The sequence below is a fragment of the Hypanus sabinus genome, chromosome 8, assembly GCF_030144855.1.
Source record: "Hypanus sabinus isolate sHypSab1 chromosome 8, sHypSab1.hap1, whole genome shotgun sequence".
Lineage (NCBI taxonomy): Eukaryota > Metazoa > Chordata > Chondrichthyes > Myliobatiformes > Dasyatidae > Hypanus > Hypanus sabinus.
In genome coordinates, this window is record NC_082713.1 from 169,773,540 (window position 1) to 169,799,308 (window position 25,769).

The 25,769-nt window shown below is 41.0% G+C and overlaps 1 protein-coding gene across 3 annotated transcripts in view; it reads left to right on the forward strand.

Moving 5' to 3' along the window:
• Window positions 1–5,090: 5,090 nt before the first annotated feature.
• Window positions 5,091–25,769, forward strand: part of gnptab (N-acetylglucosamine-1-phosphate transferase subunits alpha and beta) — a 68,451-nt gene continuing 47,772 nt past the window's right edge. For 2 of the 3 annotated variants that reach the window (XM_059978526.1, XM_059978528.1), the window contains exons 1-8: window positions 5,091–5,160; window positions 7,964–8,107; window positions 11,350–11,550; window positions 12,063–12,148; window positions 19,816–19,935; window positions 20,114–20,152; window positions 21,140–21,345; window positions 23,103–23,167. In XM_059978526.1, the coding sequence (XP_059834509.1) occupies window positions 11,422–11,550; window positions 12,063–12,148; window positions 19,816–19,935; window positions 20,114–20,152; window positions 21,140–21,345; window positions 23,103–23,167 (645 nt within the window). In that variant the 5' untranslated portion in view covers window positions 5,091–5,160; window positions 7,964–8,107; window positions 11,350–11,421. The remainder of the gene's footprint in view (window positions 5,161–7,963; window positions 8,108–11,349; window positions 11,551–12,062; window positions 12,149–19,815; window positions 19,936–20,113; window positions 20,153–21,139; window positions 21,346–23,102; window positions 23,168–25,769) is intronic. The other variant, XM_059978527.1, reaches the window with a different exon arrangement.

The window sequence follows — 25,769 nt, forward strand, 5'->3', positions numbered from 1 at the left end:
ATACTTTCCATTAATTTACCCACCACTGATGTCAAACTGACAGGTCTATAATTGCCAGGCTTACTTCTAGAACCCTTTTTAAACAATGGAACCACATGAGCAATACGCCAATCCTCCGGCACAATCCCCGTTTCTAATGACATCTTAAAGATCTCCATCAGAGCTCCTGCTATTTCTACACAAACTTCCCTCAAGGTCCTGGGGAATATCCTGTCAGGACCTGGAGATTTATCCACTGTTAAATTTCTTAAAAGCGCCAGTACTTCCACCTCTTTAATTGTCATAGGTTCCATAACTTCCTTACTTGTTTCCCACACCTTACACAATTCAATATCCTTCTCCTTAGTGAATACCAAAGAGAAGAAATCGTTCAAAATCTCTCCCATCTCCCTTGGCTCCACACATAGCTGACCACTCTGATTCTCTAAGGGGTCAATTTTATCCCTCACTATCCTTTTGCTTTTAATATAACTGTAGAAACCTTTCGGATTTACTTTCACCGTATTTGCCAAACCAACCTCGTATCTTCTTTTAGCTTTTCTAATCTCTTTCTTAAGTTTCCTTTTACATTCTTTACATTCCTCGAGCAATTCCTTTACTCCATGCTGCCTATATCTATTGTAGACATCCCTCTTTTTCCAAACCAAATTTCTAATATCCCTTGAAAACCATGGTGCTTTCAAACCTTTAACCTTTCCTTTCAACCTAACAGGAACATAAGGATTCTGTACCCTCATAATTTCACCCTTAAATGACCTCCATTTCTCTATTACATCCTTCCCATAAAACAACTTGACCCAATCCACTCTCTCTAAATCCCTTCGCACCTCCTCAAAGTTAGCCTTTCTCCAATCAAAAATCTCAACTCTAGGTCCTGTCCTGACCTTCTCCATAATTATATTGAAGCTAATGCTATTGTGAACACTGGACCCGAAGTGCTCCCCAACACATACATCTGTCAGCTGACCTATCGCATTCCATAACAGGAGATCCAACACTGCCCCATCTCTAGTTGGTACTTCTATGTATTGTTGCAAAAAACTATCCTGCACACATTTCACAAACTCTAAACCATCCAGCCCTTTTACAGAATGAGCTTCCCAGTGTACGTGTGGAAAATTAAAATCTCCCACAATCACCACCTTGTGTTTGCTACAAATATCTGCTATCTCCTTACACATTTGCTCTTCCAACTCATGCTCCCCATTAGGTGGCCTATAATACACTCCTATCAGTGTTACTACACCCTTCCCATTCCTCAATTCCACCCAAATAGCCTCCCTAGAGGAGCTCTCTAATCTATCCTTCCAGAGCACCGCCATAAGATTTTCTCGGACAAGCAATGCAACACCTCCTCCTCTTGCCCCTCCTACTCTATCACACCTGAAGCAACTAAATCCAGGAATATTTAGTTGCCAATCACACTGTAGACTCTTAACACAGTTATAAGTTCTGCCATTAGCTGAGAACTCTTCCATTACATTTGCTCTTCCAAAGTGCAGCATCTCGCATTTACTTTCCCTGGGAAACTTTGTTGTGGAGGGGCCCCGTGGATTTAGGCACAGTGCTGAGATAGGACCAGCAATATATTTCCAATATTGTTGATGTCTTTATTTTTCTTTGAGTTAGAGGGGTCTGGATTTGTATTGTTGTTTTTTTTTCTGCGGGGAGGTGGTGGGGGATTCTGGGGTCCGTGAGTTTTGGTTCTTTTTCTTTTTGTGTGTATTTCATGGCTATCTGGAGAAGATAAATATCAGAGTTATATTGTAATGGATACTTCGACAATAAAATTAACCTTTGAACCTTTGACGTGAGGAGGGTGTGTGATTAAAGGGGAACCTGCAGGTGGTGGTGCTCCCTGCTCCTGCCACTCTTAGTCCTCTTAGTGGTGAGGGTCACCGCTGTTGGGGCAATCACCACAGTCAGAACCAGAATCAGGTTTATTCTTAACATGAGAGATTCTGCAGATGCTGGAAATCCTGAGCAACACCCACAACATGCCAAAAGAACTCAGCAGGCCAGGCAGAATCTATGGAGAAGAATAAACAGTTGATATTTTGGGCCAAGACCCTTCAATCAGGACAGATTAAAGGTAATATTGATAGTATTTTAAGATTAACTTTGGTAGTCTGGTAATTTAATTTATCAGAATTCTGGTAATATCTGCCCCCTCCCCATCAATTTGTATTCTGGCTCCCGACTTACCCCTTCTCTTCACCTCACCTGGCCATCACCTCCCTCTAGTGCCCCCTCCTCCTTCCCTTTTTCCCATGGTCTGCTCTCCTCTCCAATCAGATTCTTTATTCTTCAGCCCTTTACCTTTTCCACCTATCCCCTCCCAGCTTCTCATTTCATCCCCTCCCCCACCCACCTACCTACCTCCCCCCTCATTTAGTCTCACCTATCACATGTGAGCTTGTCCTCCCCCCCCTCGCATTCTTACCAGACTTCTCTCCCTTTCCTTTCTAGCCCTGATGATGTCGACTGTTTATTCCTCTCCAGAGGCACTGCCTGACTTGCTGAGTTCTTCCAGCAGTTTGTGTATGTTACTCAGGTTTATTATAAGTGACAGATGTCCTGAAATTTGTTGTTTTCCTGCAGCAGTACAGCCCAAGATATAAAATAACTATAAGTTGCAAAAACAAGTAAATGTTCTAGGTCAAAAGAGGAATAATGAGATAGTATTCATGGATTCTTGGATTGTTCAGAAACCTGATGGCAGAGGGAAGAAGCTTAGATGTTTAGCTAGGCACGTGAATGAGAGAAATGTCCATGTGCAAGAGATTCGTTTAGTTAGCCATTTAATTGTACAGCAGAACATTGTGGGCTAAAGGGCCTGTCCCTGTGTTGTACTGTTCTATGTTGAAGTTGTATAAGATGTTGGTGAGGCCTAATTTGGAGTATTGTGTGCAGTTTTGGTCACCTACCTACAGGAAAGATGTAAACAAGGTTGAAAGAGAAAAGAGAAAATTTAAAAGGATGTTGCTGAGACTAAAGGATCTGAGTTATCAGGAAAGATTGAATAGGTTAGGACTTGATTCTTCGGAGTGTAGAAGATTGAGATATTTGATAGAGGTATACAAAATTATGAGAGGTATAGATAGGGTAAATGAGAACTTTTTTCCACTGAGTTTGGGTGGGACTACAACAGAGGTCATGGGTTAAGGGTGACAGAGAGTGGTGACAGTGTGGAATAAGCTACAAACTACAAATGGTGTATGAAAGCTTGATCTCAACATTTGAGAGAAATTTGGATAGGTACAGGGATATGGAGAAATATGGAGGGCTATGGTCCAGGTGCAGGTCGATAATTTAAACGGTTTAGCATGGACTGGTTGGGCCAAAGGGTCTGTTTCTGTGCTGTAGTTTTCTATGACTCTATGTTCGAGGCAATTCCTAAATCATTGCGTGTAAAGCACTTGTCGCTGTTAACACTGTCACTGTTTGCATCACCTCGAAAGTAAATACAAACTGCAAGTGGGCATGTAGATAAAATATGATAAAGGTGGAGATGACTACGTTATAGTCACATGAGAGATTTTGCCTTTGCAGGCTAGTTAGATGATTACCGTCAAAATTGCGGAAACTTAACCAAGTTGCTGTTTATAGAGATAATTGTTATACTTTTGCAAGATTCAAGATTCCAGATTATTTCCAGTACACAAGTGTAAAGGAGAACAAAATACCCAGAAAAGATAAAGAACATAATAATATTACTCAAACATACACAATAAATATCAATGCATAAGATAGTTTTTATACATTGATTGTATGCCCATAAAGTGACACTAGGCCGTACATAAGGTGACTGACAGTAAGTTTTAAAGTAATGGTGGAATTAGTGGGTGGAGGTATTGATCAGTCTTACTGCTTGGGGAAAGTAACTGTTTTTGAGTCTGGTGGTTCTGATGTGGATGCTATGTAGCCTTCTCCCTGATGGGAGTGGGACAAACAGTCCTTGAGCAGGGTGGGTGAGGTCTCCATGATGTTCCTGGCCCTTTTCCAGCACCTTTTTGTGTGGGTAGGCTGGTGCCGGTGATGTGCTGGGTGGCAGAGCCTTCCTGTGCTCCGCCCAAGTGCAGTTTTCATACCGAGCAGTGATGCTCTCTGCTGCACACCTGTATTTACATATTTATCGATATGCAGAGTGGAAAAGGGCCTTTCAGCCTTTTGAACTGCTCTGCCCAGCAAGCCTCCGATTTAACCGCAGCCTAACCGCGGGACAATTGACAATTAACCCACATGGGGAGAATGTACAAACACTTCACGGGCAGTGGCGTGAGCATGATGTAGAGTATGGATGTGCAAGTTCCAGCTCTCTTCAGCCTCCTCAGAAAGTAGCGGACTCAATCGGCTTTCCTGGATGTGTCTGGGACCATGAGAGGTTCTGTATGATTTGCAGTGACAGGGGTTTGAAACTATATATTGTTACAATGTCACAGTGCTCCAATTATAAACGTATCCAGGAATACAGCTGGAAGAGAGTTCTCCTAACTATTCTCCATTCTCCTAACTAATTTGTCTAAGTCAACCTGTGTGGATAACTTAACTCACTACACGTGTTGAGCTGATTCCACACTTTGCAGGTTCACAAGGACTCTACAACTCATGTTAAGACCAGAGACCATAAGACATAGAAGCAGAAATAGGCCATTTGGCCAATCGAGTCTGTTCCACCATTCAATAATAGTTGATCCTTTTCTCCCCTCCTCATCTCAGTAGTATTTATTTAATTTTTAAATGTGCGCTAATTGTCTTCTTTTGTGCATTGGTTACTTATCAGTCTTTACGTATAGTTTTCATAAATTCCAATGTATTTTTATTTTCCTGTAATTACCGGAAAGAAAGTAATTTTCAAGCTAGTGAACGGTAATATATACACCTTTTGATAATAACTTTGAACTTGGTCGGAGACGAAGCCAACGTCACCGCGCAACTTGCTCAGAAGCCCCGCCCTTACTCCGATGCCACACCCAAGATGACGGCTCCAATCACATCACTACTAATAGAGAAGAGTGGCATCGCAGAACAGACATGCGCTTACGTTGGCGACTGACAACGCATGCGCATGTTTTGGACAGTCTGGTGACCTCTGACGTAGTGCGTTGATGGAGTCACGTACCGTCCGACAGCGCCGGTTGGCAGCGCCGTTTGAATCCGGTGAGCCTGCGGCCGCGGCTTTAGTAGAACCTGGGGAGGAGAACGGGTGGTGTGAGGAGATAGGAGCGAACTGGAGGGGATAGTGGTGGGAGGGGGAAGACGGAAACGACAGAGGAAGGGAAGGACAAGGAGGGAACTAGATGGAGGGTAGTAGAAGGGAGATGAATGGAGGGTACTGAGGGAAGAGGAAGGTAAGTTGAGGGATGGGGACCTGAGACGCAGAGAGGGAATCTGTGAAGAGGAGATGATAAGGTAACCTGAGATGGGATGAGGGCAGGAGATTGGGGAGAACCTTAGAAGAAGGAATCAGGGGAGGGGGTTTGAATGGAGTCATTGGTTGTATTTAAAGCTGAGGTGACTTCCTCTAGCATTTTGTGTGTTGATAGGGTTTTGATTAGTCAGGGTATCAAAGGTCAGGACGAAGGTAAGAGAATAGGATTCAGAGGGAAAATAAATAACAATGATGGAATGCTGGAGTAGACTTGATGGGCCAAATGGCCTAATTCTGCTCTTATGCCTTTCGGTCTTAAATGTTTAATTCAGGTAATTCTAACCCCTGCTCCCATCTGCTAGGCAGAATTGAAACAGAGCATCTTAGTGAATCTCTACACCCTCACCAGTGTGGCTGTGGAGATCACATGTACACTAAAGCATTGTGAATTGTGTAATTTCCATTAACGACCAACACAATCTGAGGATGTGCGAATGTTGTCACACACATTTTTGCACCAATACAGCAGGTGTACAATGTTCAGCTGAGCAACACACAGCCAGCATACAACAAGCAACATTAACCCTCACCATCACTCCACCCTACTACAGACCGTAGTACTCTGGCTATGGTCTACCCAATTTTTTGTGCAGTGGCACCATTACCTCCCTGATCAGGTACTTAGATAATCTAACTAATATATCTCATGTGGTTTCTTCCCAACATTGACACCTTCTAGGGATCTTTGGATTTAAATACTGCAGTTTCCCTGTTATTTATTATTTGGCCCTACTAAGGGGAAGGGTGGAGTGCAGGGGACGTACAGGAAAAGTTATGGGGAAGGTTGACATCAGGGTGGGTGGAGTCTCAGTGAGAGGGATCAGAAGACAAAACACAATATGTTTATGTGTGGAGGGGGTGTAACCAAGGTGGAGATTAGATTTGGTGTAGGGGAGGGAAAATTGGGGTTCAATTTATAGCCTACTGTTCAATTTGGGTTTTTTTTAAAGGATGCTGTTGGTCTGCAGACCTGGATTTTGTTCTGCTGGAATGCTTAGTTGCTTTTTGAAATATTTGTATAAGGTTAAGTTTGGCAGAACAATTGGAGTGACTTTCAAAAAGGTGTGTTCGTGCTGCATGAGAACATGATCTTCAAGAAATAGCAGAGCTGTGAAGAAAATGCTGAGGAACAGGAATCAGTGAATTGGCTTGGAATTAGGCTGTGATTCTGTGCTCTGTCCTTTGGTCTGTTTGCACAACTTTTGCTGTTTTAAAACAATGAAGGAGGCTAGGCAAATACTGTAACATTAATGTAGGAAGTGGTTCCATTTTGCAGCAGTTTCTGTTCTCTGATGCTTGATGCTTCTAGTTTAGGAGTTTCAGTACTATTGAATGAAAAATGTTAATGGTTTTATCTCCATCAGTGCAATCAAATGTTACCTTCATCTTACTCAAACATTAAAATTAACGACAGAAGAGTTAAAACCATCAAGAGTCTTGAAAGCAATAGCTCTCCATACATAATTTTTTAATCTGCATTCAGCATTTAATTTAGTTTAAACTCAAAACATTGCTGGGTGTTGGATTTTACCTTGCCTAGGATTTTGCCGCTGAGGTTACATACAGAAACGAGTATTTTAACAGCACAGAACAAATCTTCTGGCCTTCAAGCCATGTTGCCAGCAACTCGCCGATTTAACCCTAGCCTAATTACAGGACAATTTACAATGACTAGTTAATCTACCAACCAATATGCCTTTGAACTGTGGGAGGAAGGCGGAACAACTCTGGGGAATCCACACAGTCAGGGAGAAATGTACAAACTACTTACTTTTGATAAGGGTGATTGAAGGTAGAGCAGTGGATGTTATCTATATTGAACAATGAATTCTGGCACCTTGATCCATTATAGCGTTGTGCTGGCTGCTACGCTGTACGTAATGTCTTTAGACGTTCCAGTGTGTTTGTCACACCTGCATTTTTGTAATTGGAGTCTCTGTCAGCAATCTTTCCACAACAAACAATGAAGACCAGATAACCTGGATTTTGATGCTATTTGCCAGCATACTGGAGAAAATGCTGTTTGCTCTTTGAAGAAGAGCCTTGAGAGCTTTTTCATTCATCTCAGTGGAAATGAGGTGTGGGCTGAATGCTTTATCCTCTGATAGTGAACAACTTCCTCATGACTGCACTGCAGACTGTTGAGGTCTCTGTGGTGCCATGTCCAAGTTAGAAGGCAGCTCTAGATTGACATTTAGTCCTGACGAAGGGTCTCGGCCCAAAACGTCAACAGTGCTTCTCCCTATAGAAGCTGCCTGGCCTGCTGTGTTCCACCAGCATTTTGTGTGTGTTGCTTGAATTTCCAGCATCTGCAGATTTCCTCATGTTTGCTCTAGAGTGACAAGTATGGTTTCCAAACAATTGAAGTGCTAAAACGGGCTAGTAGCTTGGCAAACTATTGAACAAGTTCAATAGACTGTTGACAAATAATTTTCATTAAAAGGGGTTACAGTTTCTTTATTTGCAGTGGATTAAAAAAAATCCTTAATTTCACACATTTATTAAACCCCCGGCCATTTTGGTTCCCTTCAGGTCCATGAGAACAACAGCAGCTACATATCTTCCTCTGGACTTGTACAGTCGGCCCTCCTTATCCGCGGGTTCCACATGCGTGGATTCAACCAACCTGGATCGGGAAAACCCAGAAGTTCTCTCTCCAGCAACTCGTTTGAGCATGTACAGATTATTTTTTTCTTGTCATTATTCCCTAAACAATACAGTATAACAATTATTTACATAGCATTTACTTTGTATTAGGTATTATAAGTAATCTAGAGATGATTTTAAAGTACAGGCAGTCCCTGGGTTATGAACAAATTCCGTTCCTGAGTCTGTCTAAGTCAGATTTGAAGTCAGAACAGTTACATCCGGTATTATTTAGCATCAGTTAGTCAAACATTTGTCTTAGTATATAGTATATATTTTACCTTTCTATGCATATAAAACACTTAAACGTATGTATTTCAATAATTAAACCACCGCGTTGCTTAGATATAATTGTAACTTTCATCGGGGTAGGGCCTTTCATATGCTGCATTAAAATTGTTCCAATCGTTGACCGACTAGCCTAAAGCTTTTCCACTGACCGATGGTACTTCAGCTCTTTCTGATCGCTTTATTACTTCCACTTTATTTTCAATCGTGATCATGATTACTTTCGCGAACAGAAACACTGCTGATTTAGAGCTGTGCCTGGTCCACTGCACTGAGACAGGTTAAATAAGGTCCGGGGTAAATGGTAGGGCATTGAAGAATGCAGTAGAACAGAGTGATCTAGGAATAATGGTGCATAGTTCCCTGAAGGTGGAATCTCAAGTGGATAGGGTGGTGAAGAAAGCTTTTGGTATGTTGGCCTTTATAAATCAGAGCATTGAGTATAGGAGTTGGGATGTAATGTTAAAATTGTACAAGGCATTGGTAAGGCCGAATTTGGAGTATTGTGTATAGTTCTGGTCACCGAGTTATAGGAAAGATATCAACAAAATAGAGAGAGTACAGAGAAGATTTACTAAAATGTTACCTAGGTTTCAGCACTTAAGTTAAAGGGAAAGGCTGAACAAGTTAGGTCTTTATTCTTTGGAGTGTAGAAGGTTGAGGGGGGACTTGATAGAGGTATTTAAAATTATGAGGGGGATAGAGAGAGTTGACATGGATAGGCTTTTTCCATTGAGAGTAGGGGAGATTCAAACAAGAGGACATGAGTTGAAAGTTAGGGGGCAAAAGCTTAAGGGTAACACAAAGGGGAATTTCTTTACTCAGAGAGTCGTAGCTGTGTGGAACGAACTTCCAGTAGAAGTGGTAGAGGCAGGTTCAGTATTGTCATTTAAAGTAAAATTGGATAGGTATATGGACAAGAAAGGATTGGAGGGTTATGGGCTGAGAGCGGGCCAGTGGGACTAGGTGAGAGTAAGCATCGGTATGGACTAGAAGGGTCGAGATGGCCTGTTTCCGTGCTGTAATTGTTAAATGGTTAATAAGGGACTTGAGCATCTGCGTTTTTTGGTATCCATGGGGGTCCCGGAACCAATCCCCCGCGGATAAGGAGGGCTGACTGTACATGTGTCTTCAGGACCACCTAGTGACTTTTTGAGAGATTAAAAGGTGCCGTGATCAGAAACTTTTGGGTGTCCCAGTGAAAGAATCACTAAAAATTAATATGCTGGCTCAACAGCGGTAAGACAAAAGTTACGTGGCCTTTACTGCATAAGGATTTGGTTTCTAGCGTGCTTCAATTATACAGAGCCCTAGTGAGATTCTGGTATGGAGTGATATCTGAGAGATTGTGTGCTGATCGATCATTCCTACCTTGGGAACTATATTCCTAAGATGGAGAGAATGAAGCAAAGGGTCGCTAGGTTGATTCCCAGAGCAGTGTGCTTTTCGCAGGAGCCAGGATTAGCCTCAGGAGAAATTGACAAATGTTCAGCGTTAAGGAGCTTGAGAGGGTAGATGCAGGGGTGATGTTTCTTTTGGCTAGGAGTATCAAATAGTGGCCACTGTGACAAAATAAATGGCCAGTCATTCAGGATGAAGCTGAGAGAAACTCCTTCACTCAGCATGATGAATCTACTAGACAAGTGGAAACTGAATTGCTGTTAATAAAGACAGATCAATAAATTTTTAGCTGGGGACTTAAGGTACAGTATATGGGATTAGAACGTGAAAGTGGCACTGGGGTAAAAGATCGATCTTGATTCCATTGGACAGCTGGCATGACCTACGTGCTCCTGTTTATGTTATTTGGGCCAAAATCCCTACCGATTAGTACTGTGTAGGTATCTCTACCATGGACAACAGTTCAAGAAGGAAACTCAGGTTTTTTTTAGAGAAACTTAAGAGATGTCATCACTGCCCTCATCACCTCTGGAGATCTCTCAACTACAGACTTTTGTCTGCATATCTTGACTCTATTTTGTACCCCTTAGTTCATTCCCTTCCCACCTCCATTTATGCTTTATATCAATTCAACTTTCAGTTTCCTGGTCCTGACTTACTTATTTTTACGTGTCTGGTCTCTGTGCACTTCCACCTTCCCCTTCTCATCTGTACTCGCCTTTTACATACCAGCTTGTGTCCCTCTCCCTCCCCTACCTTTTTATTCTGGCTTCTGTCTCTTCCTTTCGAGTCCTGATGATGAGACTTGGCCTGAAATGTTGACTGCTTATTTCCCTCCACAGGTGCTGCCTTCTGAGTTCCTCCAGCATTTTTTTTTGTGTTGCTGAAGATTTCCAACACCTGCACAATCTCTTGTAACTGAGTTTTTCATCTTTAACTGCAAATGATTAATGATGTCTGCACTGGCATGGCAACTACCTATGGATGAGTAGCAATTTTAGACATAGAACCAAAGGACACCAGGCCCCTCAAGCCCGCTCTGCTTTTCAATATGATCTTGGCTGGCCCATGCCAATCTCAATTCCTTTTCTGTGTTGACACCTCAATGAAGATTGGTGCATGTTCTCCTGACTTCTCTTTCCTGATGTCCACTATTGCATACCTGGACTTGCTGATGTTGAGTGCGAAATTGCTGTTGAAATGTTCTCACTCCTATGCACCCACCTTGTCTGTATTTATCTATCCTCTAATATTTATTCCACCTTAAGTATATCTAATGATATATTTAACTCTAATATATTTAGACTCTAATGATGGTGGAGAATTCTGTGATACCCTCAGAGGTAATTTCACTGTACTTCACTCTTAAATGACTAGCCCATTATGTTGTAATTATGTTTCCCTGTTCATGACTGTGTAGACATAAGCTAATGTTACAGCAGGGGTTCCCAACCTGGGGTCCATGGCATTAAAAAGGTTGGGATTGGAACCCCTGCTTTAGAAGGTGTGCATCATCATTGTGTAGCCAGTATAAAATATTCATTTGTGTGGATAACATCTTGAATCTCTTTTCCACTCTGTAGTAAGCGGCCTCTGGTCTCCCTGCATTTGTGACTGTTGGACTTCTGGTTTGTAATGAGTATGCTGGCTTGGTCATGGTCCTCAATTCAGTGCTGAAGTTGGTTCAGAGGCAGACTTACACCTGCCTGTCCCACCGATATGGCCTTTACCTTTGTTTCGGAGGAATAGTGCTCATGATTGTGTCTGCCTTCCAGTTCGGAGAGGTGGGTAACTAAACTATTATCTGGGGGTTTGGCTGTTCAAAAGGTGCTACATTAGAAGCTAGATGACGTAGCCATGAGGAGGTGAAAATTGGATGGATGATGCTGAAGGCGGGTTTATGGGAAAGGGGACAAATTGGACCAGAGATGAGAGCGGGTAACTGAGGGTAAAGATTAACTGAAATTTAAGAAGTCAGCATTCAAAATCTTGCGTTGTAGGCGTTAATTCCAACATTTGCTCCATTTGATGCTGTTGATGTGGCCTTTTTAAGGCTAAATGTAGACTAGGCAACCTTCAAGCTGCTTCACAAATACTTCCAACAAAAACTTGGTGTTCCATATACACTGACAGCTAAATGAGTCAATTACAAGTCAGAAAGTATTTAGTTTCCCTAAGGACCCAGTAGAGTTAAATTCTAGGCTGTAATTCAGATGATACTGAACTGCGCTTGGAAGTGTGTGTTAATAAAAAAAACAATTTACATTCATTTTTTAATTTGATTTTGTTTTCATAGGTGTTCTTGGAATGGAGTCGGGATCAATATCATGTCATGTTTGATTCATATCGTGACAATGTAGCAGGAAAATCATTTCAAAACAGGTAAAAGTAAAATCAAACCCTCCTTGATTACTGGTTTAGAGCATTAGAGTCAGAGACATACACCACCACAGAACAGAAACAGGCAGTTCCACCCATCTAGTACATGCCAAGATATTAATCTACCCAGTCTTATCGACCTAAACCCGGACCATAACCGTCCCATCCGTGTCATTATCCAAACTTCTGGTAGTTCATTCCATGTTCATACCCACCTCTGAATGAAGGAGCTTCCCTTCAGGCTCCCCTTCCTTTCACCCTTAACACAATCTCTAGTTCCAATCTCACACAACCTCAGTGCACTTACTCTATCTATACCCCTCATACAGATGGCTTGTGTAGGGGCTGACCATAGTGTAGCAAAACTAATAACCTTGTATCCTTGAATCTTCTGTGCCAAACATTTCTGGTCCACTGAATGGTGCAACTATTAATATCTCCGAATCAGATTTATCATCACTGGCATGTGTCATGAAATTTGTTAACTTAGCAGCAGCAGTTCAATGCAATACATAATATAGAAAAAAAAAGTAAATTACAGTACACTTATTTTGAATAGATTAAAAATCGTACAAAAAACAGAAATAATGTATATTAAAAGTGAGGTAGTGTTCAAAGATTCAGTGTCCATTTAGGAATCGGATGGCAGAGGGGAAGAAGCTGTTCCTGAATTGCTGAGTGTGTGCCTTCAGAGAGGGGATACTCTCTGGAGTTCAGAAGAATGAGAGCGGATCTTATAGAAACATACAAAATTTTGAAAGGGATAGATAAGACAGAAGTTGGAAAGTTGTTTCCATTGGTAGGTGTGATTGGAACTAGGAGACATTGCCTCAAGATTCAGGGGAGAAGATTTAGGATGGAGATGAGGAGAAACTGTTTTTCCCAGAGAGTGATGAATCTGTGGAATTCTCTGCCCAGGGAAGCTGTTGAGGCTTCTTCACTAAATATATTTAAGATACAATTAGATAGGTTTTTACATAGTAAGGGAATTAAAGGTTATGGGGAAAAGGCAGGTAGATGAAGCTGAGTTTATGGACAGATCAGCCATGATCTTATTGAATGGCGGGGCAGGCTCGATGGACTGGATGGCCTACTCCTGCTCTTATATCTTGTGATCTTGTGTGTTTTTGTGTTCAGGCTTCTGTACCTCCTACCCAATTGTAACAGTGAGAAAAGCGCATCTCCTGGGTGCTTGAGGTCCTTAATAATAAACACTGCCTTTCTGAAGATGTCCTGGGTACTTTGTAGAACAGTAGCCAAGATGGAGCTGACTAAATTTACAACCCTCTGCAGCTTCTTTCGATCCTGTGCAGTAGCCCCCCCCCCCCCCGCCGCCCCCATACCAGACAATGATGCAGCCTGTCAGAATGCTCTCCACGGTACAACTATAGAAGTTCTTGAATGTATTTGTTGTCATCCCAAATCTCTTCAAGCTCCTAATGAAGTATAGTTGCTGTCTTTCCTTTATAAATGCATCGATAAGTTGGGACCAGGTTAGGTCCTCTGAAAACTTGACATCCAGGAACTTGAATCTGCTCACTCTCTCCACTTCTGATCCCTCTATGAGGATTGATATGTGTTCCTTCGTCTTACCGTTCCTGAAGTCCACAGTCAGCCCTTTCGTCTTACTGACGTTGAGTGCCAGGTTGTTGCTGCAGCACCACTCCACTAGTTTGCATATCTCACTCCTGTACGTCCTCTTGTCACCACCTGAGATTTTACCAGCAATGGTTGTATCATCAGCAAAGTTATAGATGGTTTTGGGCTATGCATAGCCATACAGTCATGGGTATAGAGGGAGTAGAGCAGTGGGCTAAGCACACACCCCTGAGGTGCACCAGTGTTGATGATCAGCGAGGAGAAGATATTATCACCAATCCACGCAGATTTGGTCTTCCGGTTAGGAAGTAGAGGATCCAATTGTGGAGGGAGGTACAGAGGTCCAGGTTCTGTAACTTCTCAATCAGGATTGTGGGAATGCTGAGCTATAGTCGATGAACAGCATACTGACATAGGTGGTTGTGTTGTTCAGGTGGTCTAAAGCCACGTGAAGAGCCATTGAGATTGCGTCTGCCGTTGACCTTTTGTGGCGATAGGCAAATTTCAATGGGTCCAGGTCCTTGCTGAGGCAGGAGTTCAGTCTGGTCATGACCAACCTCTCAAAGCATTTCATCACTTTGGATGTGATTGCTACTGGGCAATAGTCATTAAGGCAGCTCACATTATTCTTCTTAGGCACTGGTATAATTATTGCCTTTTAAGCAAGTGGGAATTTCAGCCTAAAGCAGTGAGCGGATGAAAATGCCCCTGAATACGCCTGCCAGTTGATTGGCACAGATTTTCAGAGCATTACCAGGTGCTCCATCAAGACCTTCTGCCTTGCAAGGGTTCACCCTCTTTAAAGACGACCTGACATCAGCCTCTGAGACAGGCCACAGGGTCATCAGGTGCAGCAGGGATCTTCACAGCTGTAGTTTTGTTCTCCCTTTCAAAGCAGGCATAGAAGGTGTTGAGTTCATCTGGTAGTGAAGCATTGCTGCCAATTATGCTATTGGGTGTATTGTCACTGATGCATGTTGTCTTGTGACAGCAGTACACTATCATACATAAAATATACTGTGACTTATAATGAGAAACATTAAAACTAAATGCAAAAAGAGAGGTAAAAATAGTGAGATAGTATTCATGGGTACATTGTTCAGAAATCTGATGGCAGAGGGGAAAAAGTTGTTCCTAAAATGTTGGGTGTGTGTCTTCAGGCTCCTGTACCTCCCCTCTGATGGTAGTAATGAGAAGTGGGCATGTTCTGGGTGATGAAGATCCATAATGATGGATACCAGCTTTTTTGAGGCATTTCCTTTTGAAGATGTCCTCGATGCTGGGGAGGCTAGTGCGGGAGCGGGTTAAATTTGCTATACTCTGCAGCTTTTCTGATCCTGTGCAGTGGCCCCTTCATGCCAGACGATGATGCAACCATAGAATGCTCTCCACAGTACATCTGTAGAAATTTCCTAGTCTTTTGTGACATACCAAATCTCTTTATGTTCCTAATGAAATATAGCTGCTGGTGTGCCTTTGTAATTGCATCAATATGTTGGGCCCAGGATAGACCTTCAGAGATATTAACACCCAGGAACTTGAAACTGCTCTCTCTTCCCACTGCTGACCACTTCATGAGGACTGGGCTTTCCCTTTCTGAACTCCACTATCAATTCCGTGGTCTTATTGATATTGAGTGCAAGATTGTTGTTGCAACACCATTCAACGAGCCGATCTGTCTCACCCTTTTAATGCCACCTTGTCACCTTATGAAATTCTACTTACAGCAGTTGTGTCATCAGTGAATTTATAATGGCATTTATGCTGTGCCTCACCACACAGTCATGGGTGTAGAAAAAGTAGAGCAGTGAGCTAAGCACACATCCTTGAAGGCGCCAGTGTTGATTCAACACATTTTTAATTTACTTAGTTTTAAGGTTTATATTGTGATATAATAAACATAGCAGTCAATCCATTAAGTTTAAAAGAAGCATTAGAAATGGGGTCCAAGTAATTCGAAGCAAGGATGGATAAGAGACCTAGTGACTCAGATGCAGAATCATTGGGATTACTGAACAATGGGATAAAAGGTTATCAGAATTTTATTGTACTATTTGCTTCAGTACTGACATATGTAAACCTATTCCATATCTCTTGTTCATTTTAGCTAATGGGCTTATCACAAGTTTGCTCACTTGAGGGGACTTGTCAATTTATTCTAATAAACAAAATGTGGTCTTTTAGAAACCATGTTATCTATTTCAGAACACGGCTTATTGAGGGCTGTACAGAAGAGAGAATGTGAACCTGTTGAATGAATGAGGCCTCTGTTGGTTAGGGTTGACTATGGATGTTGCATCCTAGCTGTCTAGACACACAGCCTGATTAATAAGATATGAAGAGCAAGCTGTTGCTCATGTAGCAAGTTCCCCCCTCTCCACACATCTGATGAACCCAAAGGAACGGCAGAGACTGATACAGTTTGGCACCAGCAGCTTTGGAGGAGTTGCCAGTCAGCGTTGAACTCAACGTAGGACTGCTTTAGGGACTCCAGCTCTGGAGTTTTTTCTTGGGATTTACTTCTGAAGCCTTCCCCATGACTGGATGAGGCTGCAAGGCAGTGAAGGTTTGAGATTAGAGTTCTCCTCCTTCTAGATGAACTGCCAACCACAGTTGACGAGCCCCATCTGCCTGAAGCAACTTGTTTTAAAGCACCAGTAACCTTCTGTCAGGAATGGTTCTGCCGGGTTTGGTAACTAAGCCACACATGAAGCTGGACTTGGTTGTCAGAAGTTAACTGAGTTGCACACCACTGGGAGCATTTAATAGGTAGTGGGAGCTTGTCCCCACTATCACTCCCGGCTATAACAACCGTAAAGGAACCAAGTGAGCATATTAATGGAACATAAATTGAACCTTTAAAGCAAATAGTTGCATTTGTGTAGGAATTACAGCTCCAAAAGGGCCACAAACTTGTGGTTTAGAGGCTCATGTGCCTCAATGACCCAGAAGGCTACGTTGGCTGAAGTCACAGCTTTGTGCTTTGACTCTTGGTTGTGTCACCCATGCCAAATAGGTCAAAGGGTAGAGGCCAAACTAAGAGCGGTCCACTAGTCCTCCGGTTTCAAGGGTTCAGCTCAGGGCTAACAACCCAGATTGATCAAGCAAAGCTGTTACAGAAACAGCAATAAAAAAATCCTATATCTGAGTGTGGCGGTATTCCTGAGTCTCCACCTGGGATTTGCATGGCTGACAGTAGTGAAAACTGAGAGGAAGCTACTGGCACGATGAAGGAAACCCTGAACATTGCGGAGACGATGACCAAAGGTGTTTTCTGGATAGAAGACTGAGATGGAGGACCTTTATTGCTGTCTGATATACCAGCAGGCGTAACGGGCAGTAACTAAGAAGGAAGGAATTCAGTGGGTTGATCATTGGGGGAAAGGGAAGGAATTTTAGATTGAGACTGTCAGGACTGCGAACGGAGAGAGAAGACAGCCAGAATAAAGAGAAGAGTGGGGACAGGTCTTTCAGGAGCCGGTAGTGATAGGTGGACCAAGTAGCGGTGATGGGCAGACGGAGCCAGGTGTGTGTGGTGGTGTGGGGGGGGGGGGGGGGCAGGGGTTTGGGAGAGGAACCGGACACTAGATTCTGCAATCTGGAGCAACAACCTATCTGCTAGAGGGCTTCAGTGGGTTCAGCAGCATCTGTGAGAAGTAGATAGTAAGGAAGTCTCATTCCTGCATCAGGCCAGAGACGGGAGAAGGCTAGTATAAAAAGGGGAAAGGGGGAGTGATGAGGCAGGAGCCTAAGGTGATTGATGGACTGAGGAGAGGTGAGGGCTGATGGGTTGATCAAACTAAGTGGGGGAGGAGGAAGATATAATTAGGAGGCAGCAGCTGGTTGATAGGTGGAAGCAGACAAAAGAATTTGTGTATTTGCATTTAAATAGTTTCTTACCTCCAAACCACCCAAACTAGTTTGCACACAGTCCTCATTATCCAACAAATTGCTCTCTATCAATTGGTATATAAGCAAAAGCTCCTTGTGTGTAGATGTGTGTTTAAAACAAAAGTGTTTAATCATTGAAGAGTCAATTTGTTTAAATATCTGTTTCTAAACCACTATTATTGATGGTTTTCTGCTGTGTGGATTCTAACAGAAGGGAAAGGGGTGGAGGGTTCTGGCCTGGGTGCAGGTCAATTGGATGAGGGAGAATAATAGTTTGGCACAGATTAGATGGACTGAAGGGTTGGTTTCCATACTTTGTGACCCTAAGCGAGTGCATTCTTGACACAACTGCACAGTGATTTTTTGAAACCAATCCTGCTTGTAAGCTTCAGTGGAAATCATTTGTTGACCAATATCATTTCATTTTAGGTGTTTAAGCATTTTAATGTGTTTATTAATTTAGGCCGATTCCATGAGGACAATTATAAGGTACACTTGTGCTCATTTGAAGGTTGGGTTCGGTAGGAAGCAGAAGATCATTTGTAATATTGTTGATTTTGTTGTATGTGCGAAGTCCATATCCTTATTCATAGAGCCAATTAAGTAATTTTGAAGTGGAGGCAATACTGTAAGAAGAGGATCTAATTAACATGTGGAAGTCTTCATGAAAAAGCAATGTGGAAATAACATCACTAATGTAGCTTGTGGCCATCTGAAATAAATATCGGGCAAGATATTTGAGAGATTCCCTTTGCATTTCACTGAAGTGCAACTGATTATTTTCCTTTGGAATGGAGCTTAGTATTTTGTAACTCAACACTTTTGATTGTGGATGGCTTCTTGAATGCTGTGCTGGAGTCTAAAACTACTCTGAAACTGGGTGGGACTCTACTTTCAGCCTTCAGGCTAGAGTTGGTTAGCTACTACTGAGCCATTTCAATTTGTGGTAGCTTTGATTTATGTGTCAGTATATTCAAAATAACATGATGGATTTGGAGGTTGTATGGATGGGTGGTACCATAAATATTACTTCATACAAGTATGTGTGGAATTCTTGAAGGAGTGGTTAAGAAACATGGAGCCTTGCTGAACATTTGACTCTTGATATCTGGTTTAGTGAGGAATAACTCTTAAATCGAGTTTGTTGAAATGCTTCAAATAAGACATTGAGTTTATTAATATTGAACTTATCAAGTCAGTTTTACTGTAATGTAGCAACTTTATAGCTGCTTTGAGGAGAGGAAAGTGTGAGATTGTACTACAAGGCAGGACCTCTGTATGGGTCTCCAGCTTTCAATTCTTAGGAGTGAACATCAAAAGGGGGATCCCTTGGGCCACCACCAATACTTCCATGATAGTAGGGAAGGCTCAGCTGTGCCTATACAATTGTAGGAGTTTAAAGACAGCAAATCTGCCTCAAAAGCTGCTGGTAAACTATTGATGTGTGATTGAGAGCATACTGACCTACTACAATATGGTATACTAGCTGCCACAAGATCGACCAAAAAGCATTGCATCAAGTGGTCAGGACTGCACAAAACATCACTCAGACACAACTATCAGATAGGGAAACCATCTACAGCTCGCGATGTCTACAGTGGGCTTGCAAAACTGGGATGGACTCATCCCATCCTCCCTCCCAGCAATCACCTGTTCAATTTCTTACCATTTGGCAGAAGTTACAGAAATATCTCTGCACAGACATCCAGACCAAAAAACAGCTTTGTCCCCATGGCTGTTCTGCAACTGAGCAATAACCCCCCCCCATAGTCCAAAGGCATTATAGACAACCTCTATGTGCAATATATGGGTATGTGCAATATTTGGGTTTAAATGAGACAGCTACCTTCCTTTGATATCAAAGCTCTTTTTTAAAATCTTAGATTTAATTCTTGATGCTATTTTATATTTAATCATTGTATTTTATAACATGGATATGTGCAATAATTAAATGGGCTGTGACTGTTTCTTTTAATTTTAGATTTGATTGTTTTTAATCCAGTTGTAATTTAGATGTCATTCTAAATAACTCGGACATTATTTTAAATGTAGTCATTGTGATTTTAGTAATTGAATTGACAGTATGTTGTGACTGAATGGAGTAGCACTGCAATCTGGTTGTCTTTAGACTGAACTGAAATTAACAGTATACTTTCTTATTACCATTTTTGTTATACCAGGTTATGTCTACCAATGCCAATTGATGTGGTATATACGTGGGTCAATGGTACAGATCCAGGTTTGCTAAAGGAACTACAAGAATTAAGGGAGCAGATGAAGAAAGACCAGCATAAGCTGAGGTATATTTTTCCTTCAACTTTTTAAACATGTCTTTTGACATTTTATTGCAAATGTATGTATTATTTTCACTGTCAGTGTTTCTGCATAGATCTAGGTTTCTGTGGCAGGTCGGTACTGATCTGAATGCAATAGTTCCTACTTTTGTTCATTCCATTAACATCATTTTCTTTCTTTTAGAGAAAGTCTTGGAAATGTCACAGAAGCTACTATGAAAAGGTAACGTATGTTAACTTGTTTTACTGTACAGACATTTTCTAATGTTAAATTTTGTCTCTTGGTTTGTATTATTTTAGGTAAGGAAGCAGCGGAGACATCTTTGTATATACCTTGTCACTGTGAATATTTTTCACAATAGTACTAGCAGTAAGATCATTTGTAAAAGATGTTACATTTTGTAGGATGCTTTGCTTATTTTCAAATGCCACGATGATGCTAAATGATATCAAGTCCTTTTTAACCTTGCTCTTTTCAGAATGTTTTGTAAATACATACTGTAGTTTACTAATGACTAACTATGTGACTAGTTGCTTGCAGTTTTTGAGATGGCATGAACAGGGACTAAAGTCAATTGGTTTAGGATAGGCAGGCTTTATTCTTAGTTCAGCTGAAAGCTAGAAAAGTTCTCATTTCATAAACATAAGAGATTCTGCAGATGCTGGAAATCCAGAGCAACGCACATAAAATGCTAGAGGAACCCTGCAGTTGAGGCAACATCTATAGAAGTATAAAGAGTTGACGTTTTGGGTCAGAACCCTTTATCAGGACACTTCTTCTGTCCTGATGAGCGATCTCTGCTCAGAACGTCGATTGCTTATTCCCCTCAATTGATGCTGCCTGACCTGCTGGCCTTCAACATATTGTGTGTGTTGCTCAAAAGTTCCTGTTTTCTCATTTGAATTAAAACTTTAAGCTGTGGGGATCAAAATAGATTAGTGCATATAGATTTGAAGTGGGCACTTCTCTCCTGGAGTGGAGAATGCTTTACTTTTATAAAGAATATCTTGACTGGGGGGTCTTTGATTTACCAAGTTCTTTAGAGGTAGAAGCAAGCAAATCTCTTTGTTGATTGGAAATTGAATTGAAGCTGCCTGCTCCAAAACTAATCATAGCAACAAACATTTATTTAGGACTGAGGACACTAAACAGTGAGTCCAGTAATTGCTTTTAATATGACTACAATAAATGCGGTTTTGTTTATTACAGTGAGAAGCAACCAGAATGTTTGTTATCGCACTGTGTAAAGGGACCCCTGATCGTTTTGGATCCAAGTTTACCAGCAAACATTACAGTCAAGGAGTTGCCTTCAGTCTTCCCTCACTTCCGTGCTGTAAAGCATCTGTTTCAAATACCAAAGCTGAAAAGCCCATCATCCAATATTACTGTAGTTATGTTTGATAATCAAAAAGAGGGTAACTATAACACAACTTTAAACCATATATTTGGTAAAGTAGGAAGTTGATAAAAATTGTTGGCATTTTATTATTTTTTAAAGCTATAAATCATCGAGAAAATGGATGTAAAGTTAATCTTTGAGATATTGGACAGTGTAAGAGAAATTTTTTCAAAGTTCTAAAATTGTAGAGTCCACTGTGGTTGAAGCAGAATGTATGTGAATGAGATTGTAGTTTTGCCCATTATATAAGATCTTGTGGAAGTGTTCAAAGGAGAGTTCTGCAGAAGATTGGTCGGTTGGTTTATGGCTTTTGTGGGATGTTGCTTTGAATGATTATCTCCATGATCGCCATGACTGAACTTCTACACTAATTTATGTGAATTGTTTTTGGTTTATGCAAAATTTGGCTTGCTAACTTCTAAATTCATCTGTGAAACTTGTATTGGGCCATAAAGCTCATTTAATACAGGTACTTGAGCAGGTCCAGGCACGATTCATATAATTTTATCTCCACACAGAAATGTAAAGCTTTAAATTACCAGTGACCAACGTTAATTTCCCTCCGCTGTCTGTAAAGAGTTGGTACCACCTTCCTGTGACATGGATTTCTCCAGGTGTGCCCACATTCCAAAGATATATGGATTAATAAGTTAATTGGCCATGTGTTGTCACTTTCAGATAATCAATGGGATAAAATTTTTCATTTGGTAAATATCTCTTCAACTTGTGCCTGTCTCTCCTTGGTACAGTTCAAGGTGTAGTGCATTGGGCCCATATGTCAAAGGACAAATTAGCCTGTATTTTTTCTAATATTAATCGTATTTGTGACAGATGTAATATTGAGGTGGCTACTTTAACACCTGTTCTGGTCTTGTATCAAATTAGATAATTTTTGGAAAGAAGTCTTCAAAATTTTGTCAAAGGTTCTGAATTGGGATCTACAACCGAATTTACTTACAGCAATTTTTGATATCATTCCTTTGGAAGCAGGAGATATTCCTGCTTCCGCTCAATGGATGATAGATTTTACAACTTTATTGGCTAGAAGAGCCATTTTGCTTAAATGGAAGGATTCTAATCCAGCTACTGTTATTCATTGGCTTACCTCCATTATGTCCTGTTTAAGTTTAGATAAAATAAGAAGTTGGACATTTGATACATCCTCTAAATTTGAGGAAACTTGGTGACCTTTTATTCAGTATTTTCATATGCTCTGACTTATGGCCCTTCCAGTTACCTTTTTGAAGTTTTGGATTTGATCAGAAAGATTTTCCTTTTTTTCTTGGCTTTCACTCTCAGTTTGAGCTGCCTAGTTCTTTTTTCTTTTGTTTTTTTTAAATGTTTTGGGTTTTTTTTTACTGTTTATGTCAATTATAAAAGTTTCTTTATCTTTTTTTTCTTTTTATGGATAAGAGGAGAATCAATTACCTTATTCTTTATTATATACTATTAGATTAATACTTTGATCCTGATAATGTTTATTTTTCCTGCATTCAAACTGTTATTGATGTAGATATTTGTGATAATTCTCCATATGTGTGTGTGTGTGTGTGTACTTTTTTATTTAACTAGTAAAAAGATTGATAAAGGAAAGGAAAGGCCATGTGTAAATGGGCAGAGAGGGCTTGTTGGGTCAGAAGAGCCTGTTACCATGCTTTGTCTGCAAACAAACAAGTAATGTAATGGTTGTATTAAGAAGCAAATAAAGCTTTATGCAGTCAAAATGTATTATCGATAAATCTGCATGAGTATAATAGTCAATATTTTTTTTAGTGGATGATGCCCTTTCAACAACACAAAACCAAAATGATAAACAATTGGCGTGGAGAGGTTATCTGGTATGTGCTTGTTTTCATATCTAATTCTTGGAGCAATATTGTTATTCCATTTACTTAAGTAGGTTCATGCTTACAGTGCTTGCTTAAAAAGCTTAAGTTATTACAGATTTATTGAGTATGCCCACAAGAAAATGAACCTCGGGGTTGTTTAAGGTGACACATACTTTGTTAAGTTTACTTTGAAGTATTGTATTCTTCTAATAGTTTTGAAACCTTGCTAAATATTGTATTGTATTGTGGACATCCTATGTTGATGCCAGAATGTGTGGCATGTTAATACAACTGACACATTTCATCATTTTTTGATGTACATGTGATAAATAAATCTGAATCTGAACTGATTACATGGACCTGAATATGATGTGAATGAATTGTGATTGAGGTCCTGCAATCTTATCCAACAGCTCACTGTATGAAATGAGCAGCCTCTTGAGGATGGAAGGAATTATTGACTTTTACACAATTCCTTTCCTCCCACAGACACTGCTCAACCCACTGAGTTCCTCCAGCAGATTGTGTGTTGCTCCAGAGTCCAGCATTTGCAGTTTCTTATGACTCCTATCATATTTTGTTAGATTTTGAAGAAGCAATTTGCCAGTACTGTCTTTGCAAAGCATACACCAGAGAAGCATGGATAACTATTAGGTCAAATATGATGGCAGAATATTGTATTAATGGTAAGACTCTTGGCAGTGTGGAGGATCAGAGGGATCTTGGGGTCTGAGTCCATAATATACTCAAAGCGGCTGCGCAGGTTGACTCTGTAGTTAAGATGGCATACGGTGTATTGTCCTTCATCAATCATGGAATTGAATTTTGAAGCCGAGAGGTAATTTTACAACTCTATAGGACCCTGATCAGACCCCACTTGGAGTACTGTGCTTAGTTCTGTTTGCCTCACTATAGGAAGGATATGGAAACCATAGGAAGGGTGCAGAGGAGATTTACAAGGATGTTGCCTGGATTGGGGAGCATGCCTTAAGAGAATAGGTTGAGTGAATGAGGTCCTTTTCTCCTTGGAGCAATGGAGGTGACCCAATAGAAGTGTATAAGATGATTAGGGTCATTGATCATGTGGATAGTCAGAGGCTTTTTCCCAGGGCTGAAATGGCTAGCACAAAAGGGCAGTTTTAAGGTGCTTAGAAGTAGGTACAGAGGAGATGTCAGGGGTAAGTGTTTTTTTTAAATGCAGAGAGAGGCGAGTGCATGGAATGGGCTGCCTCGGCACAGCTTTGTGAGCCAAAGAGCCTGTGTTGTGCTGTAAGCTTTCTGTGTTTCTCTTAATTTATTTTATTTTTGGTGTATTTCACATTAATATAATAAGACCATAACTCATAGGAGTGGAATTGGGCTATTCAATCAAGACCGGTTTACATTCTGACTGAACCCCATTCTTCTGCCTTTCCTGGTAAACTTTCACACCCTTACTAGTCAAGAACCAATCAATCAGAGCTTTAAATATACCCAATGATGGCCTCCACAGCCGTATGTGCCAATGAATTCCACAGATTCACCAAACTCTGGCTAAAGAAATTCCTCCTCATCTTTTATTCTGAGGCTGACATCCCTCCACACTATCCACAATGACTGAACTCATCATCATATGAAGTGTTAAATCTTTGATGACCTTATCAGCCTACAACTGTATTGCCCTGATGTGTAAGCATAAATAAACTAAAAGTTGAAATAATGCTACAGTAAGGCTTTTGGGTAGATGAATGCAGAACTTGAGCCAGTTTCATTGTACCTTGAGCTGCACTTGGTCACTTTATTAGGTACGGGAGTGGAACCCAGTGCTACTGTCACCTATCCACTCAAGATCCAACGTGTTGTACATTTAGAGATACTATTCTGCACACCACTATTCTAACGTGGTTATTTGAGTTACTGTTGCCTTCCTTCTTATTGAACAGCGGAGGAGGCTCGACGGGCCAGATGACCTACTCCTGCTCTGATTTCTTATGTTCTGTCAGCTTGAACCAGTCTGGCTATTCTCCCCTGTCCTTTCTTTAATAACATGCTTTGATCCACTGTTTGCTCATTGGATGTGTATTTTTATTTTTAGCACCATTTTTTTGTAAACTCTGGAGTAGGGGTTCCAAACTTTTTTTATGCCATGGACCCCTACCATTAACCAAGGTGTCCATGGACCCCAGATTGGGAACTCCTGCTCTAGAAACTGTTGTGTGTGAAAATCCCAGGAGATCAGCAATTCCTGAGATACTCAAACCACCCCGTCCAGTACCAACTATTATTCCACAGTCAGAGTAACTGAGATCACATTTCTTCTTCATTATGATTGGACTGAAGAATAACTGAACCTCTTGACTACACCTGCAAACTTTTGGGTATCGCGTTGCTGCCACATGATTGGCTGATTAGATATTTGCATTAACGAGCAGGTGTACCTAATAAAGTGGGCACGGAGTGCATTTTACAGCTCCGTTAGGGAGATGGAAGTTATTTACACCTATTTTGTATAACAAAATAAAATTTGCTGAGCTTATTTTTCAATTAAAAAAGTTTTTGCCAGTTACATGAGAATTGTGAATAGCAGTGAGAGTTTTCTGTAACTCTACACAATTAACAGCAAGTAACTGTT